At 34.8% G+C, this 19,244-nt stretch overlaps 2 protein-coding genes across 3 annotated transcripts; both read right to left on the bottom strand.

The window, feature by feature from the left end:
• Positions 1-709: 709 nt before the first annotated feature.
• LOC107865728 lies at positions 710-3,869 on the bottom strand. 2 transcript variants are annotated; one of them, XM_016711929.2, is made up of 9 exons: positions 3,825-3,869; positions 3,281-3,433; positions 2,920-3,012; positions 2,537-2,731; positions 2,375-2,434; positions 1,714-1,872; positions 1,486-1,539; positions 1,249-1,383; positions 710-1,121 (listed from the first exon to the last, which is right to left on the bottom strand). In XM_016711929.2, exons 1-9 carry the CDS (start codon positions 3,834-3,836, stop codon positions 747-749), a joined length of 1,236 nt encoding a protein of 411 aa, XP_016567415.1. In that variant the 5' UTR covers positions 3,837-3,869; the 3' UTR covers positions 710-746. The 2 variants fall into 2 exon arrangements, with proteins under 2 accessions (XP_016567415.1, XP_016567412.1); XM_016711926.2 differs by having other exon boundaries at positions 3,281-3,445; positions 3,825-3,852.
• A 2,373-nt stretch (positions 3,870-6,242) lies between these two features.
• LOC107865754 lies at positions 6,243-18,392 on the bottom strand (the record flags this gene model as incomplete). The annotated part of the gene is made up of 9 exons (XM_016711945.2): positions 6,243-6,669; positions 6,863-6,997; positions 7,102-7,155; positions 7,438-7,596; positions 8,134-8,193; positions 8,297-8,491; positions 8,680-8,772; positions 9,016-9,180; positions 18,072-18,392. Coding segments are annotated over 9 exons (1,557 nt in total), but the record flags the coding sequence as incomplete, so codon positions are not given.
• Between the last annotated feature and the right edge of the window lie 852 nt (positions 18,393-19,244).

The raw sequence follows: 19,244 nt of genomic DNA, 5'->3' as shown, positions 1-19,244 counted from the left end.
TGAATGATTTTGTTTTATCACTTTTGGATCAATTGTACTATTTGGTCAGAGAATGCCCCGAAGTATCTGTAATCTTTATTCACCGGGGAATGCCCCGAGGTATTTTGTGCCCGGAGGACGTTCTTGATGAAGGCCTGAGGCGTCGGGTAAATCACGGGAGCATAGTTAGTATTAGTGTAGGTTAGATAAGATTTATTTTTGCATTTTTCTATTTTGAACTATATAAATTGGACTGAACACTGTACTTTTGATTTGTTTTATTTTGTTTGTTTGTTTGATTGTTTTACGTGTTTTGTGTGGTTTGTACATTCATAATGTCAGTCGATACGGTCTGCCAAGCGACCGTGGTCAAACCACGGGATCGAGGGGTGCCTAACACCTTCCCCTCGGTCAACAGAATTTCTTAGCCGGAATTTCTGTTCTCAAACCAGTATTAAAACCGTTTTGAAAAAGGATATCCATGGGTGACTTGGCACGCCCGATTTATGCCAAGTGACGACTCTGAGTTTTGATTGTTAAAAGTCCTTTTCGAAACAAATTTTCATCTTTGTCACTTTAATAATAAAACCCCTTTCGAAACCTTAAAATGAAATCTTTTTGGAGTGAAAAAGGGGTGTGACAGAAAGAATACTATGAAAGATAAGCACTGTTGCAAACTAATACTTATTAGCTACTTTTAATCAACCAATCCAAACAAGCTCGTAATGAAAAGATTTTATTTGAGTACTCAAAGAGTAACATATATGTTACATATGTTCACCTGGTCCTCCATATATCACTAAAGCACCATTTTCAGGCTTAGAGTCTGGATATTGATATACCCTATACAAACTTGGACTGGTTGCATATAATTCCGCAAAAATGTCATTTAAAGACTTGGCTTGATTATTTTCATTTAAGTAAGTACTATTCCTAAGATATGCATCTTTTTTCAAGTCTCCACTTGGAAAATAGCCACTGCCCATGGAAGGTTCTGGAACACCTCGACTACTATGTACAACTCCTCCATATTCAGCACCTGTTGCAAATCCACCTAAATTTGCAAAAAGCTTTGATGGCCAAAATCCAACTTTTATATTGTTTGATTCTACCAAAAGCCACCAATCTCCACTGGACGTATCCTATAAATGGGAAAAGAAAAACAAGTCAAATAAATAACCAAAAGGTCAGACATGTAAACTAAAAACAATGTCTTTGGACTTAGTTTGAAAAGAGTGAACTAAGAAGTACAGAAAGATGAACACTTACACGTGCAATGTACAACGGCAATTCCTGAACAGGTCCACCATACGTAGAGGGAGTAAGTTGTCCATCTAAAGCTACTCCAGTGTTTATTTGTACAAAACCAGGGCATCGAATATTAAAACAAGCAGTTTTTCCAGACTGTAATCACAAGAAAAATAATTCAGAACATCAAATAATACATCGGCTTTCAAGCAAATCATGACATGATTAGTTTTAATAGAAAGAAGTTGAGGGAACTACCTTAAAATATGTGTACATTCGCGTATGAGCGTCTCCATAGTCATGTGGATTCACCTAATTCATTTGAAAAAAAGAACATACATTTAGAGTTAGTGGATGCAATCACATACACACATATAAAGAGAGAGACTTGCATGTATATAGCTCGATTTGAAGACACTAATGCAATTGATTAGTGTTGTATAGCTTATAGATTAATGCTAATAAAGAGCAAATTAAAGAACTTACTATCCAACCAGCTTGTATGCTGTCGTTGTCATTTTGAACCTTAATATAGCCTGCACTAAATTGATGATCACTAAGATTTTGAGGATTATGCACACTAAGAATTGCCCCTGCTCCTGCTATTTTGTTTGTTGAATTCTCTGGGATTCGCACAATTGCATACTGTAATGCAGCAAAAGCACAACATGTTTAGGGACTTAATGTAGTGATAGGGACTTAATGATGATGCGAAAAATATTAGGCTTTTGACATATTTGGTCGCTCTGCCAAAAATATATAGATCCCCTAGCTAGCCGATATACATAAATTATTAAATTAATTATACATTGCTACACATGTATGTACATATATCATACATTGGCAAACTATTTTTTTTTTTTTTTTTTTTGCTGCGTGTGGCAATATTGTGTCTAATAGTAGTAAGTCCTATAAAAGTTGTAGGCCAAAAGGCATAGACAATTTATACTTCAGAGTCAACATGACTCCAAATTGAGTGTGATCTTATTTGCATAGTTATAACGGAAAACAATGAGGTCAGTTGAATGGATAGAACTCGTTCAAAATCTGCCTTATCCAACAGGATGCAGTTAGTTGCTTCCAAAAAAAAATTCAAAATTCAGTGTTTCATAGCTAGAATATGGAATAATAAAAGCATATAAATTACCCTGACGTATCCTCTAAAACGCGTAGCATTAGTTCCATCTGTAATACTGAACTTTATATCCTGCATAGACATAATAACCACATATATGTGAAGAAAAATGTGCAAAAGAGTATGAATTTTTGAAATTCAGAAAAGTGTTATAATTTTTTTCAGCAAACTCACATCACCATCAGGAGATAAATCATCTGCTCCTCTAATTTGTGATAAAAATCCTTGTCGTATTAGATCGTCTTTTGTAGTTCTTCTAATAGGAACTGTTCCAGTAGGACATCCTCCGCCTTTTAACCTTATGTTAAAAGGTCTATTAATGTCTGAGGAAGTGTCATCTCTTACTAAATTAGGCAAGGTAGGTTTCATCTGCATCAAAAAAAAGTAGTAAGTGTTAAGAGTTGCTATAAATGTACAACAATATGTTTCAAAACTTACAACAACAATAATATATTCAGTGAAATTATATAAGTGGAGATAGAGAGAGTGTTTCTGAAATTTGATTTAAAAAATTGGATTGTATAAACTTGAAATCATTGTATATAGAGATGTTATACCTCGGGATGAAAATAATGATTCTTCAATAGAGGATGGTCGAATGCAGGTTGTTCGTAAAAATCCACACAATCATATATATCTCCATATCTTCCCTACTTATCAAATAGTAGCAATTAGTCTCCAATCATTATATAAACATAGATGAAGTACAAGCTAGTTGATATAATTTTTTCTGTGATTGTCCTTTATAAACATCTCAATAGCTAACAGATTATAATTCAAATCGTAGTGTCATCAGTTTGAATCTCAGTGATCATCTGATTATTGTAATATAATAAGGTCTGTATTACTTTCCCATTACGTCAGACAAAATATATATATATATTTTTTTAATCTTTATAAGATCAATAGAGATTATACCTTAATGGTCTTGATAGCTGGCTTATTTAGAAGCTTTAATTGCCTCTCCAATTCTAAATCTTCAACCTCAGATAGGCTTTGTCTTGCTTCAATTTTTGCATAGCTCGAAAGTAGTGAAATTGCAACCAAAATTTGTAATGTAGCTCTCAGATGCTGCAACAATTTCTACAATTTGAGAATTAATTAAGCAAACATTAACTAGAAGAACTATCATAAGATAAAAGAACAGAGTGGGGCTTTTGCCCTCCATCAAATATTTTGGTCTAATATTTTGGATTTTGACCACCTCCTTGCACTAATCACCTAAAGAAAGAATTAGAAATATCTATAAATGACCACCTCAATTCCATGGAAACACAACCAAACTTCCACTAGCTATAAAGAACATATTTTTTTATTTAATAATCGTGGTATTCGAGCGGAACTTATACAGTCATCGACTAATTTTACTAGATACCTGCCACCTGCCACCTGCCACCTTTCACTAGCGATAGATACCAACAAAAAATTTAAAGCTTATGAAAATGAATTTTAGAGAAGTTACCAGGTGTGACATGATGCTGGAGTTGGTATTTGTTACAAAATGCAAATAAATCTAAAACTACACAAAATATATTTATACTAGTAGATGGTGGGAAGATACTTCCTCAATTTGATATTGCACATTAATTAAGAAAAACGATTAATAACATGATTACTTTATCATAGTACCCCCTATTAAATGATGTTTACATTTTAGTTTGGAGAAAAAATAATTAATACTAGGGTTATAAAAGGAAAAAAAAATATGTCTTATCTTGATTAATGAAAAATGACAATTGAAATGATAAATCAAATTAGAAAATTTAAAACGAGTAAAATGGTCACAATTTGACATTTCACATTAATTAAGAAAAACCAATTAATAACATGACTACTTCATCATAGTACTCTTATAAAATGATGTTTACATTTTAGTTTGGAGAAAAAATAATTAATATTAAGGGTAAAAAAGGAAAAAAGAATATGACTTGTCTTGATTAATGAAAAATGACAAGTAAAATGAGAAATCAAATTAATAAATTTGAAACGAATAAAATGGGACTTAACATTTATTTGTCTAGTTCTAGTCAAAATAGTAACTGTTACACAAATGCAAATAAATCTGAAACTAAATAACATATATCTATACTAGTAGAAGATGGGAAAATATTTATTTGACTTCTGCCAATCAAAATAGTAATGTTACAATTTACTTTTAGATTTCTTGTTAAGCGAATAAATTAATTAGTGTCACGACTCTAGTTGAGGTCTTGGCTGTAACGGACATTCCAAATCACAAAGTCTTGAGATATTTCTTACCATACTATCATAAGCATAATTCACACAAAACAGAAGTGCAGAAGATATAATGTAATTCAAGAAAATCTTATAATCAAACTTTGTCAATAAAGTTATGACAAAACAATAATCAATTCTGGTCTACGAAGCTTCTACTGAAGAATAACTATCTAGGTCGGGATAAGGCTTCCGGCTGGACCACAAACTGAAAGAAATGAACATATAAATATAATGCCTCCTAGAAGATGGATCTCACTAACTTTGACGTTCCGAAGCTTCTACGATTATGATGGGCCAAGGGACCGAGCCTCAGAACCTACATTATAAGACAATGTAGCTGTCCAAGGACGACAGTCAATACTAGAAATGTTTTGGTATTTAGAATAATTCAAAAACAACATATATTTCATATAAAATAATCGAGAGCACTGTGAAAACAATTTAACATAATTGAGATCAAAACACATGAGCATAATTTAGAAGCTTCAAACCACTCTTGTAACAACATAGACAACACTTTATTTTTTAATTCAGAGCAAGATGACACACCCAACAATTCTGATTATCCACGGGCTATATGGACCCATCATTTACTGAACGGCCAAGCCCTCAATCCAAGTTTGCCACAAGGATTAGGGTTTCCATAAAATGGTATACCTTTTTGCAGGCATACCATAGGCATACTCCATATGAGATGTCCAAATTACCCTACGTATGGAGAAGAGAGTGAGGAAATTGAAAGTCAGGAGCCCGCCTAAAGAACAGAGTGATGAAATGGCAAATTAGGAGCCCGTTTGAAGAACAGGGTGATGAAATTGAAAGTTGAGAGCCCACCTGAAGAACAGGGTGATGAAATTGCAAGTGAGAAGCCCGCCTGAAGAATAGGGTGATAAAATTGAAAGTCAGGAGCCTGCCTGGAGAACAGGGTGATGAAATTGAAAGTCAGGAGCCTTCCTGGAGAATAGGGTGATGAAATTGAAAGTCAGGAGCCTGCTTGAAGAACAGGGTGATGAAATTAAAAGCCAGGAGCCCGCCTAAAGAGCAGGGTGATGAAATTAAAAGTCAGGAACCCACCTGAAGAACAGGTTGATGAAATTGAAAGTCAGGAACCCACTTGAAGAACAGGGTGATGAAATTTCAAGTCCGGAGCCCACCTAGAGAACAAGGTGATGAAATTGAAAGTCAGGAGCCCGCCTGAAGAACAGGGTGGTGAAATTGAAATTCAGGAGCCCGCCTGAAAAATAGAGTGATGAAATTGAAAGTAAGGAGCCCGTCTGAAGAACAGGGTGATGAAATTGAAACTCAGGAGCCCGCCTGAAGAATAGAGTAATAAAATTGAAACTCAGGAGCCCGCCTGAAGAACATGCAATCGATAAAAAGTTATTTTTCAATGAGGACAATTTCACTAGTGTAATAATAATTTAGAGTTGTCATTTCTACTCTTGCATATTAGTTGTTTTTAGTGTAACACTTTTAAAAGATACATATCGTTTCATTATCTCTTTATTCTATTCATTCTCCATCATATATATATATATACACACACATTCTCTCAGTATGGAAAATTGCGTATGCGTTGGTAATACTTTTCAACATTTAATACTCATTAGCTATTTTGAATCAACCAATCCAAAAAAGATCATACATAAAAGATTATATTTCGGAATTCGGGTACTCAAAAAGTAACATATATGTTACATATGTTCACCTGGTCCTCCATATATCACTAAAGCACCATTTTCAGGCTTAGAGTTTGGATATTGATATACCCTATACAAACTTGGACTGGTTGCATATAATTTTGTAAAAATGTCATTAAAAGACTTGGTTTGATTATTTTCATTTAAGTAAGTACTATTCCTAAGATATGCATCTTTTTTCAAGTCTCCACTTGGAAAATAGCCACTGCCCATCGAAGGTTCCGGAACACCTCGACTACTATGTACAGCTCCTCCATATTCAGCACTTGTTGCAAATCCATCTAAATTTTGAAAAAGCTTTGCTGGCCAAAATCCAACTGCTATATTGTTTGATTCTAACACAAACCACCAATCTCCACTTGACATATCCTATATATTATGGTAAAAGAAAAACAGATCAGATAAATAACCAAAAGGTCATAGATAATAAGATCATCTTAAAAGATAAATTACATGTCATTCAATATATATATATATATAGATAACATGTAAACTAAAAACAATGTCTTTGGACGTAGCTAGAAAAGAGTGAACTAAGAAGTACAGAAAGATGAACACTTACACGTGCAATGTACAACGGTAATTCCTGAACAGGTCCACCATATGTAGAGGGAGTAAGTTGTCCATCTAAAGCTACTCCAGTGTTCAGTTGCACAAAACCAGGACATCGAGTATTAAAACAAGCAGTTTTTCCAGTCTGTGATCATAAAAAAAAAAAAATTCAGAACATTAATTAATACATCGACTTTCAAGTAAATCGTGACATGATTAGTTTTAATAGAAAGAAGTTATGGGAACTACCTTAAAATATGTGTACATTCGTGTATGTGTGTCTCCATAGTCATGTGGATTCACCTAATTCATTTGAAAAAACAAATATATTTATTAGGTAATTGATGATTTTAACACAACTGGCATGATAATGCTTTGATTGGCATATATAGGCTTATGCAGGATTTAGAGTTAGTAGATGCAATCACATACACACACATATAAAGAGAGAGACTTTTTTGTGTGTGTATATATATATATAGCTTGAGTATATACATATAGCTTGAGTTGAAGACACAAATGCAATTGACTAGTGTTGTATAACTTATAGATTAATGCTAATAAAGAGCAAATTAATAAACTTACTATCCAGCCAGCTTGTATGCTCTCGTTGTCATTTTGAACCTTAATATAGCCTGCACTAAATTGATGATCACTAAGATTTTGAGGATTATGCACGCTAAGAATTGCCCCTGCTCCTGCTATTTTGTTTGTTGAATTTTCTGGGATTTGCACAATTGCATACTGAAATACAACAAAAGCACAATATGTTTAGAGACTTAATGTAGTGTTACTGATTACAAAATGATGTAATTATACATACTTAATGATGGTGCAAGAAATATTGGGCTTTCTACATATTTGGTCGCTCTGCCAAAAATATATACATCCCCTAGCTAGCCGATATACGTAAATTATTAAATTAATTATACATTGTTACACATATATGTACATATATCATACATCGGCAGGCTATTTTTTTTGGAGTGTATGGGTGGCTATATTGTGTCTAAATCTCCAAAATATTAATAAGTCCATAAAAGTTGTAGGCCAAAAGGCGTAGACAAATTTATACTTCAGAGTCAGCATGAGTCCAAATGAGCGTGATCTTATTTACATAATTATAACGGAAAACATTGAGTTCGGTCGAATGGATAGAACTCGCCCTAAATCTGCCTTTACCCAAAAAAGCCAACAGGATTCAGTTAGTTGCTTCCAAGAAAATTTCAAAATTTAGTGTTTCATAGCTAGAATATGGAATAATAATAGCATATAAATTACCCTGAGGTCTCCTCTAAAAATCGTAGAGTTAGTTCCATCTAAAACACTGAACTTTATATCCTGCATAGACATAATAAACATATAATTGTGAAGAAAAATATGCAAAACAGTTTGAATTTTTGAAATTCAGAAAAGTGTTGGAACTTTTTTGCAGCAAACTCACAATACCATCAGGAGATGAATCATCTACACCTCTAATTTGTGACAAAAATCCTTGTCGTATTAGATCATCTTTAGTAATTCTTCTAATAGGAACTGTTCCAGTAGGACAACCTCCGCCTTTTAACCCTATGTTAAATGGTCTATTAATATTTGAGTAAGTGCCATCTCCTAGTAAATTGGGCAAGGTAGGTTTCATCTGCATCCAAAGAGTAGAAAGTTTTATGAGTTGCTATATATGTACAACAATATGTTCAAAATTTGCAACAATAATAATATATCTGAAATTTGCCCTGACCTCGTGGAGGTAGAGAGATTATTTCTGAAATTTGATTAAACAATCCGGATAGTATAAACTTGAAATTATTGTATATAGAGATGATGTACCTCAGGATGAAAATTGTGATTCTTCAATAGAGGATGGTCGAATGCAGGTTGTTTGTAAAAGTCCACACAATCATATATATCTCCATATGTTTCCTACTTATCAAATAGTAGCAATTAGTTTCCAATCTTTATATAAACATAGATGTAGTGCAAACTATTAGATATAATATTTGCTGTGATAGCTAACAGGTTACAATTCAAATCGTAGTGTCACGAGTTTGAATCTCAATGACCATCTAATTATTGTGGTATAGTAAGGTCTTTATTATCTTCTCATCACATCAGACGAAATACATTATTTTTTTTAAATCTTCATAAGATAAATAGAGATTATACCTTAATAGTTTTGATAGCTGGCTTATTTAGAAGCTTTAATTGCCTCTTTAATTTTAAATCTTCAACCTCAGATAGGCTTTGTCTTGCTTCAATTTTGGCATACCTCAAGAGTAATGAAATTGCAACCAAAATTTGTAATGTAGCTCTCAGATACTGCAACAATTTCTATAATTTGAGAAATAATTAAGCAAAATTTAACCAGAAGAACTATCATAAGATAAAACAACATAAATGGCCGAAATTGAGCAATTTCTGGACATTTTATTGTTGTAGCTCAATTTCACCAAGAAAGAATTAGAAATATCTATAAATGACCACCTCAATTCCATGGAAGCACACAACAAAACTTCAAAAGCTATAAACAACATATTTTTATTTAATAATCCTTGTATTCAGGTTAACTTTCGCGGTCCTCAGATTAATTTTATGGGATACCTGCCACCCCTCACTAGCGATAGGTACCAACAAAAACTTTAAAGCTTATGAAAATGAATTTAAGAGAAGTTACCAGGTGTGACATGATGCCGGAGCTAATATTTGTTACAAAATGCAAATAAATCTGAAACTAAACAACATATATTTATACTAATAGAAGATGGGAAAATGTTTATTTGACTGATGCCAGTCAAAATACTAATATTTGTTTTACAAAAATGCAAGTAAATCTGAAACTAAACAACATATGTCTATAGTAGCAGAAGATGTGAAAATGTTTATTTGACTGATGTCAGTCAAAATAGTAATATTACAATTTACTTTTAGATTTCTTATTTAGGGAATACATTAATTTGAGAATCTGATTTCACTTTTGTGGCAATATATTTGATGATATAGATAAGGTAAACAAGTGATTTAATTGTTTACTTTGAAAATTTACACGTTTTTTTTAAATATTTTTATCCATAAGGTAATATTTACAAATTGAGGATTTTTTTTAACTATTACTAGTAATTTTTCTCTCTCCAAATCACTCTTTCCTTTGATTCATAGTGAATTATTAAGATTTTACTTTTAAATGGTCTTTTGCAGAGTCTGATTATACTATATTATTATTATGCGAACTTGATCATAGAAAAAATTTTCTTTAAGCAAATTACTCTATTCTTTGTAAGCAAACCACTATGAATGGTGATAATTTTCATTAAAAAATAACTTTAACTTGTTTAAAATTGATAACTTTTAATTTTTTTTTTCGGTAAGTATCAAATTATACCACCCATTTATGTGAGCTTTGTGGTCTATATTGTCTGCACTATCTAGTTTTCAAGATGATGTTAGACATATGAATATGTTTAAGATCGAATAATTGCGAGAAGGTGAGACATAACTTAATTACTATGAGATATAACTTCTAATTATGGCAGATAGATTAATTTTGTGGTCCTTTCTGCTTACTTATTTAGTATTTACCAAATATTTCTCATTCTTGACCAATTTAGAAAAAATAAAAATCATTTAAAAGTCCATCAAGAATTTCCCATAATATTGGCAATAGAAAGAGGGTGACTTTTTTTATTTTTTATTTTTATAACTTATAAATGTGTTTGATTAAAGAGTAATTTAAAGAACTCACTGCCCAACAACTAGTATGCTGTGTTCTCGGATTGTATGGGACGAGCACTGTGTCAAACTAAAATGAAGCAAAATTACAACATTTGGATAGTCACTGGTGTCTCAATAAAATTAGTGGTCTAAAGTCAAACTTTAATAAAAGATCTTAAATATATAGATATACATATAAAAATAATATTATAATAATTTAGAGTTGTCTTCTCTATTCTAGCATATTAATTATGTTTGATGTAGTATTTTTAAAAGACACATATTTGATTATGTCTTTATTCTATTCATTCTCCATCTTATATCTATATTTATATCTATAATCTATATTTATAATTTATAATCTATATCTATAATGTATAATCTGTAGACACCTAATTTTGTCCCTCCCGAAGTTTAAGTTTATTCATTTTTAGTTCACCTTACCATGTGTCCAACTCCATGTAATTATATCCCACAAAAATATAAAAATATAAAAATAAACAAAAAACAATACCTCTAACTAATTTATCTTATCCTAACAACGTACCCAATCAAAAGCTTTCACCTCCCTACCCACTTACATTTTTATCCTCATAATAACAAACTAAAAGAAAGAATATATGGGGGACCCACCAAAATTCCCACATCATAACAAATCCATGCCCATTATAAAAAAAAAATTCTACGAGCGAAAAAGGGGAGGCTCATTCTTTGATCATCATCTTCTCCACAATAACAACAATCACAAAATAATCTTCCTCACAACAACAACCAAAAAAAAGGGGGGGGGGGGGGTGCTGGTGAACAGTAACCGATGAACAGTAACCGGTGAATAGTATCGGTGAACAGTAATGGCGTGAAAAGTGACGGTGAACGGGTCATTATTTGTCAAGTTGGATTGTAGGTGTTAAGGTTCGGCTCGAGGTTTCCGGGTGCGGACTCTCTTTATTCGAATAACATTGAGTTTGAAAGCTTCAAATTTAAGGTCCAATTCTTTCTTCTCTTTTATTTAATTCTTATGTGATTGTAATTGCGTGTGATTCGATACCGTGGTTTGTTTGTTGATGTGAACTATTGGTGACATTTGGGTGTGTGATGTGCTAAGCATAATTGGTGAATTTTTGTTATTCTCGATTGGTGGATTGTGTATTGAAATGGGTTAATCACGTGGTTGAAAATGAATTAATATGGGGGATTAAAAATGGAGGAAAATGAATATTGATTAATTTTGATGTATTGATAATGTTGAACATGATAGAATTGTGATACGTTGAACTTGGTAGGCAAATGTAGGCCGGGTAGGCAAATTTAGGAATAACGATTTGTTGGAGTGTTTGAATATGTGCGTGAATGGTACTTTCTACTTTATTGCACGAAAAGTTTAAATTGAACTCATTTGGCCGGGGAATGCCCCAAAGAATTTGTATTGATTTATCCGGGGAATGCCCCAAAGTAGCATGTACGTAAAGGAGGCTCGTGATCAAGGCCCGAAACGTCGGGTGGAGTTTAGTTTAGGATTAGTTTAGAATAGAATAGGTTTTATATTTTAGCACCTCTTTTATTTTGGATTGTATAATTTGGACTGAACATTATTTTGGTTTGTTTTGAATTTTGTGTGATTTGTTTGTTTGCTTGTTTTGTGTGTTTATGTGGTTTGTACATTTGTAATGTCAAATTAGCCGATACGCTCCACCAAGCGACCGTGGTCGAACCACGGGATCGAGAGGTGCCTAACACCTTCCCCTCGGTCAACAGAATTCCTTAGCAGGAATCTCTGTTCGCGGATCAGTTTTTAGAGTCAAACCGTTTCGAAAATAATTTTCCAAAGGTGACTTGGCACACCGGATTATGCCAAGTGGTGACTCTGAATAAGAAAAAAAATAATGTAAATAATCCTTTTTTTTCGAAACAAATTTTTCATTTTTGTCACCTTAATAATAAAACCCTTTCGAACTTAAAATACATATTTTTTTTGGAGTCGAAAAAGGGGTGTGACAGCTCTGGCGACTCTGCTGGGGACTTTTCAGAATTCGGGCTTATTTTTTGGAGTCGTACCGGCTTTGTTTGGCATTATGGGTGTATAAACATTGTTTGTGATTATTGCTTGTGTTATTGTTATCATTGTTGTGCATTTCTGTGCTCTTTGTTTACAATTTTTTTTTCTTTATGTGTTACCGTTTTATATCTGGCATCATTTGCATAACCCGAGTCAATTCTTTCTGCAACAAGTCCCGGAGTGCACGTCGTGCGTACGAACTCTAGTTGAGTCACCCTTATTTTAGGGGGGGAGCCGTTGGATGTATGGAGTAGGTGGAAAGCAAAGTAGCCACTATCGACCATATGCTCCCCCGAACGGCCTTGTTAGTGAACCCCAACGTAGGTCAGCCTTTAGGTCATGCTTATGTGCATCATATCGAGACATAGCGGGGACCACTTGGTCCTTTGTAGGAGACTCATCTCTAAAGCATCCCTATGTGCTAAATGTTGCATTTCTGAGGGTAACGTGGTAATTTGACATACTGATTTGGGGAAAACTTGTGTTAGAAGTAAAGCGGGAAAAAAAAAGAAAAAAGAAAAGTGAGTCGAAAAGAAAAAGAGTTTCGTAGTTTTAAAGTTCTTTATGGCTTTTGTTTTTCACAATTTGAAAATTAAAAAAGATTTCTTTATTCTCTGCATTCATTTGTTCAAAAACCAAAACATCAAAAAAAAAAAAAATTCTCACTTTGTCTCCTTTAGCATGCATTCATAATTCAAAATTTTCAAAAAAGATTTTTTAGCAGTTTTTATAAAAGAAAATGCAAAAATGGTAGAAATTTGTACATTTCATGTAATGAAAATACCAAAAAGATTTTTTCTTTCATAATTGTTGGTGTCATTTTTATTTGAAGTGTCAAGTTGAAAACTCCAAAAAAGATTTTATTGACATTTTTCATTGTTAGTCTTTGGTCGCGTCTCTCAAGTTTGGTGTAGTTTGTTAATTAATCCTTAATTGTCCAATCTGGACGAACTACGCACCCCTGATTCTCCTCTTTCGGGAGTGAGATACGTAGGCAACCTATTGTTGGTTCGGGGATCTTATTTGAAAAATTCAAAAATATTTCTTCACGCTCCATTTAGAGTGGGCGTTTCATATACGTCTTTAAAAGAAAACTACAAAAAAGATTTTTCTTTAATAGGTTCAGGTTTCATTTTCACATGAAATTCAAAAATCGAAAACCCAAAAAGATTTTTCTTTGGTAATCACAGGTTTCATTTTGTATAGAGATTTAAACCTAGAAAAAAAATGCAAAAAGATTTTCGTCAATTCTTTTGACACTTTGTTTCAAGAAAGAAAAAAAGTTTAATTGACCATTTTGGCAAAACTTTACGAACTACGCACACCTGATTCTCCCCTTTCGGGGGTGAGATACGTAGGCGCCCTTCTTGGGTTCGGTGATCTTTTCAAGAAAAAAGAGAGGTTTTAAAAAAAAACTATTGAACTCTAACCATTTGCTATCTCTTGTCCAGTTAGTTTAAAGTGGTTGGTTTGTGTCATTTTGGCTGGTCCTCCATATTGCTCCAAGTCACAGAGGAAGTTATGGCCAACAAAGATACCGAGTTAGTTGTCACTAATCAAATAGGGAGTTCGGGGAATGAGAATGTAGGAGATAATGAAGAGATTCGAAAATTAAGGCGGCAAATAATAGAAATGCATCGAGCTTGGGCTAATGGGTTGCCGCCTCCTCCAGTTCCCACTGATAATCTGGAATATCTTTCTAGCTTGCCTCCCGTGTCACATGCACAATTTCTCATTTTTGTTGATATGCCACAACATGCATCAGGATCGGCTCCGGGGCAACAATATCCAACCACTTCCAAGGTTCATTTCCTCACTCCCCAATCCAAGACTACCATATACTTGGCTCCAGCTGCTGTTCATGATTTTGCGGCGCCACCCCCACTTGAAGATCCTACTTTTGATGTTCATCCACAAGTTGTGCCTCCCTACTCTATAAGAAAGCCTGCATTGAATATTTTTAGTGATCAGCATTATGCTCTCGAGCCCACATTTAAGTCGACTGGTCCTTACGATTGCCGTCAACCGCCTGAATTTCCTCCTAACACTGAGAAGCCTGTTATGACAGAAGAACAAGATGAAATAGCCAAAAAATTGAGAAGTTTGGAACTGACTATGAAAAACTTGCAAGGATTTGGGGGTACAAAAGTGTCTCATATAAAGATCTGTGCATGTTTCCAGGTGTACATCTTCCTCTTGATTTTAAAATGCCGAAGTTTGAAAAGTATGATGGACATGGTGATCCTATAGCATATTTGAGACGCTATTGCAACCAGCTAAGGGGCGCTAGAGGGAAGGAAGAACTACTCATGGCTTATTTCGGGGAGAGCCTTTCAGGCCTAGCTTCGGAATGGTTTATTGATCAAGACATTGACAAGTGAATTAGTTGGGATGACCTAGCTAATGGATTTGTGCAACAATTTCAATACAATGTGGAGTTGATACCTGACGAAAAAATCCCTAACTGGTATAAAAAAGAAGAATACTGAGAGTTTCAGGGAGTATGCGATCAGATGACGCGAACAAGCTGCTAGAGTAAAACCGCCAATGAAAGAAAGCAAGATAGTCGAGGTGTTTATTCAAGCACAAGATGAAACATATTATCAACACTTGTTACCTACATTAGGCAAGCCATTTATTGAGGTCCTCAAAATGGGGGAGATGATAGAGGATGGAATTAAGACTGGTCGCATTGTGAGTTTTGCAACATTGAAAGCGACTACTCAAGCAATTTAAAAAGATTTGGGAAGTGTTGGAGGAAAGAAGAATGAGGAAGATGCATCTGCTATTATAGTTGGACAACAGGCACGGGCAAGAGGACCATACCATTGTTACCCACGGGCTCAAACCCAAGTTTATGGCCAAGTTCCACAGAATCTTCCCAAAATCCATTATATTACATTCCTCCATCTCTATATCAAGTGTATAATGCGCAACCATATGTTCAACCCCCATCTTACCCACACTGGCGCACGCCAATCATAGCCAATCATTGACTGTCATATCCTACAAAAATACATCTGACAGCCTTCTTTTCCATTTTGCTACGTAAATGATCAGGTACAAATACATAGCAAACACATCCAAGAACTCAAAAATAACTAACAGAAGGTTTCATATTCCATAATTTTTCAAAACGTAAAATAAAACATAACCTTTGTTGAGGAAGCCTGTTGATCACAAATGCAGCCGTCCTCATTGCTTCTGCCCAAAAACGTCCTGGTATGTTCTTCGTGTGAAGCATGCTTTGACAAATTTCTGTCAGATGCCTGTTCTTCCTTTCTGTTATGCCATTCTGTTGTGGAGTGCTAACACATGTGAACTGATGACATATTTGACTTTCTTGAAGAAAATCACAGAACTTGTCTGAGGTATACTCTCCCCCATTATCACTGCGTAGACAACAAATTCTTTTGCCAACATCCGCTTCTGCTACCTTCTTAAATTCTTTAAACTTTGAAAAAGTTTTAGATTTTTCTTTCACAAAGTAAATCCACATACCTTGAGAAGTCATCAATAAAAGTCACCATGTACTTCATCCCACCTATGGAAGCTTGTTTCATAGGCCCAAACACATTGGAGTACACCAACTCTAATGGTTCTCTTGCTTGAGAGTGGGATTCTTCAAAAAGCAGTTGATGTGCTTTTCCATACTGGCAGCCTGCACATACTGTGTCTTTTCTCACTTCAAGTTGTGGAAGTCCCTTCAACATCAACCTCTTCATCATCAACTCTAATTTGGAAAAGCTAACGTGGCCCAGCCGCATGTGCCACACGTCTGCTGTTTCGTTCCTTTTTGTCTTGTCTACATATGCAGCTTCTGCAAACATTACATAAACTGATTCCAACCTTTGACCTTTCATCACCGGTTCTTCTATAAACTCTAGGTCCCAATAGATCTTCATATCTTGTGGTCCAAATAGAACAAAATGGCCAGAAGATGTTAACTGTGTCACAGAGATAAGATTTTTCTTCATACCTGGGACAAGGTAAACATTTTGGAGCAGTACCTCGATATCACTATGTTGAGGAGAAACTACTGTATTACCAATGTGAGCTATTAGTAACTTTGAGTTGTTCGCCGTTACGACTACCCTGCTGTCCTTATACCCTGACAGGTGCAACAACTTTTCTTTGTCCCTCTTCATATGATTTGAGCATCCCGAGTCGACAATCCAATCCTTCTCGTAATCAATTGTCTTTGTCATTGTAACGAGAGCCAATTCTTCTTATTCTACAGCAAAGAATGCATCTGCATCCCATTCTTCTTCACTATTTGATATAGCAACATTGCTCTCAATAGTTTTTTTCTTTGACCAACAATCTTTCACCATATGACCTCCTTTTCCACAATTGTAACACTTCCCTAGAAACTTCTTACCGTCGTCTTGATTCTGCGAAGCTCCTCCTACACGAACACTCTCTCCGCCATGATGACTTCTTGCCATATCATTATTCTTCTTGGATATACCAGTGGTATGTTATTAGGAATTCCACCTGCCTCGATTGGCATAGAGTGCCTCTTCTTCCTTCTTCAACGAGACTTCTCCTATTTTCTTAGATAAGGCTTCTTGATCAGCTAACAAATTTTCGAATTCTACCAGCGACGGTTGAACTTGCCATCCTTGTATGGCAGGAATGAAGCTCCTAATTCTGGCTTCAAGCCATGAATGATGATGCGCTTCACCTTAGTATCACCAATAGGAGCCTCCGGATCCAACTTAGAAATCTCCCGGCATAGCGACTTTACTTTATGAAAGTACTGTGAGATCGTTAAGTTGCGTTGAGTTTCTTGATTCCACCAACTACTTGAAGATCACCCATCCTGACAGCACCTAGAAGAGTCTGGCTTTGATACCAAATGTTGAATATTAAACAAAAAAGCTGACAGAAAAATTGATGGAAAATCAGAGAACTAATCCTTTATTGATGCAAATAGCCTGTATATATAGGCTTACAAACGTATAAGCAAGTGATTGCTTATTACTAGGACTCAACTTACTCCTAACCAATAACTAATAGACCTGCAATTTGACTGAAACAAAAACACTAAAAAAAAAATAACTAACAATTCAAAGCTTATCTAAACAAATTATTAATGACTTAAGACAAAGAAAATATGGAGATAAACAAATAACCATGTCTTTCATATTATGGCGTTGATATCTTCAATACATGATACTACCAAGTTCAATTAAAGTTTATTTCAAGTCAAACAACCCATGAATCAAGCTAACCAAAATTCACCAATTATATCAAGTTTTCAATTCTCACCCCCAAATTCCCTTTTAACTCTAATTTTTCTCAATTCATGATTTCTATTTAAATGAAATTAAGCAACAAGTCAATATCAAAGTAGCAATTCATCACTAATCAACATCAAACAACACACAATTCCATCCAATGCACCATATTCCATCAACAATGAAATAAAAAGAGGAAAGGAGTAGAAATGGACCTCAATGATGATTTTACTCCGAATATCAGTCAATCGAGAGGATAAATACACGTGCCGAAGAACCTCGATTCGGAACCTCAAGTCAAACCCCCAGCTCCGGTATGCATCCCTTTTACCGTCTTCCAATGACCCCAAGATAAAATCGCGCAGAACAGATAATACACGAACAAAATTCGCCAAGAGCAGTGAACCAACAAATATCCAAATTTTACAAGAAAACCAAGAAAAAGATGTATGGCCAGAACACCAGAGCTCAGACGGCGGCAAAACTGATGGAAGAGGGTCGAATTTCGGTGACAACGAGTGTTTTTCGATGAGATTTCACTGTTCTGACCGATCCCTATCATTTTCAGTCCATTTTGAAACCCATTTTCTCCTTACTGTGCGTGTACGTTTTTGGGCGGGTGTGTGTGTACTGTGCGTCGACGGCGGTGTTCTTTTCGGTGAGTATCGATCCGTCTCAGTGCGAGCAGCTAATTGTGAGATATATGTTTGTGGATACGTACTATGGTGATGAATTTCATTGGTATGGTACGCGTTATTCAAAAAAGAAAAATGAGAAAAATGGAGTGGTTCCTCTCTATCCTTCACTGGTGAGGATGAGTGTTAATATCAGTGAGCCCCTCAGTGAATTTTCCCGTGAGAGTATTCTCTTGCTAATTGTGAGGGAGTGTGTATTTGTTGTGCTCTGGGCCCATGAGTGTATGTGAGGTGTCCTATTATGGAAGAAAAAAAATGGAATAACTTTGTGGGTCCCCTCCCTTAATGGTATTCTCTATATATACTCTCAAAATGGAATATGGTCTTGTATATGTGTGGAGAGTGGACCAAATCTTTGGCCCCCCTGAGTGAGTATTCTTTATTCCTTTTTTCCATTTGTATTTTGTTATGGAAAAGAAATGATAAGGAAAACGTTAATAAGGTGAACTGTAGGGTAGATGGGTAGGAGTATGTGGTGGGGTAGGTTTTTAGGATGAGGTGTAAAGTTGGTTAGGATAGGGTTGTTAATTTGTTAGGAATTGTTATTTTTTGTATTTTTGTGGGGTATAATCACATGGATGAGGATGTGTAGTAATGTGAGCTAAAAATAAATAAAATTAGATTTGGGAGGGACAAAATTAGGTGTCTACATATATGTCAGATATAATATAAATTTAAAGCATGGCACCGCAT

The sequence above is a fragment of the Capsicum annuum genome, chromosome 1 (assembly GCF_002878395.1).
Source record: "Capsicum annuum cultivar UCD-10X-F1 chromosome 1, UCD10Xv1.1, whole genome shotgun sequence".
NCBI lineage: Eukaryota > Viridiplantae > Streptophyta > Magnoliopsida > Solanales > Solanaceae > Capsicum > Capsicum annuum.
This window is presented reverse-complemented; position numbering and strand designations above follow the sequence as displayed.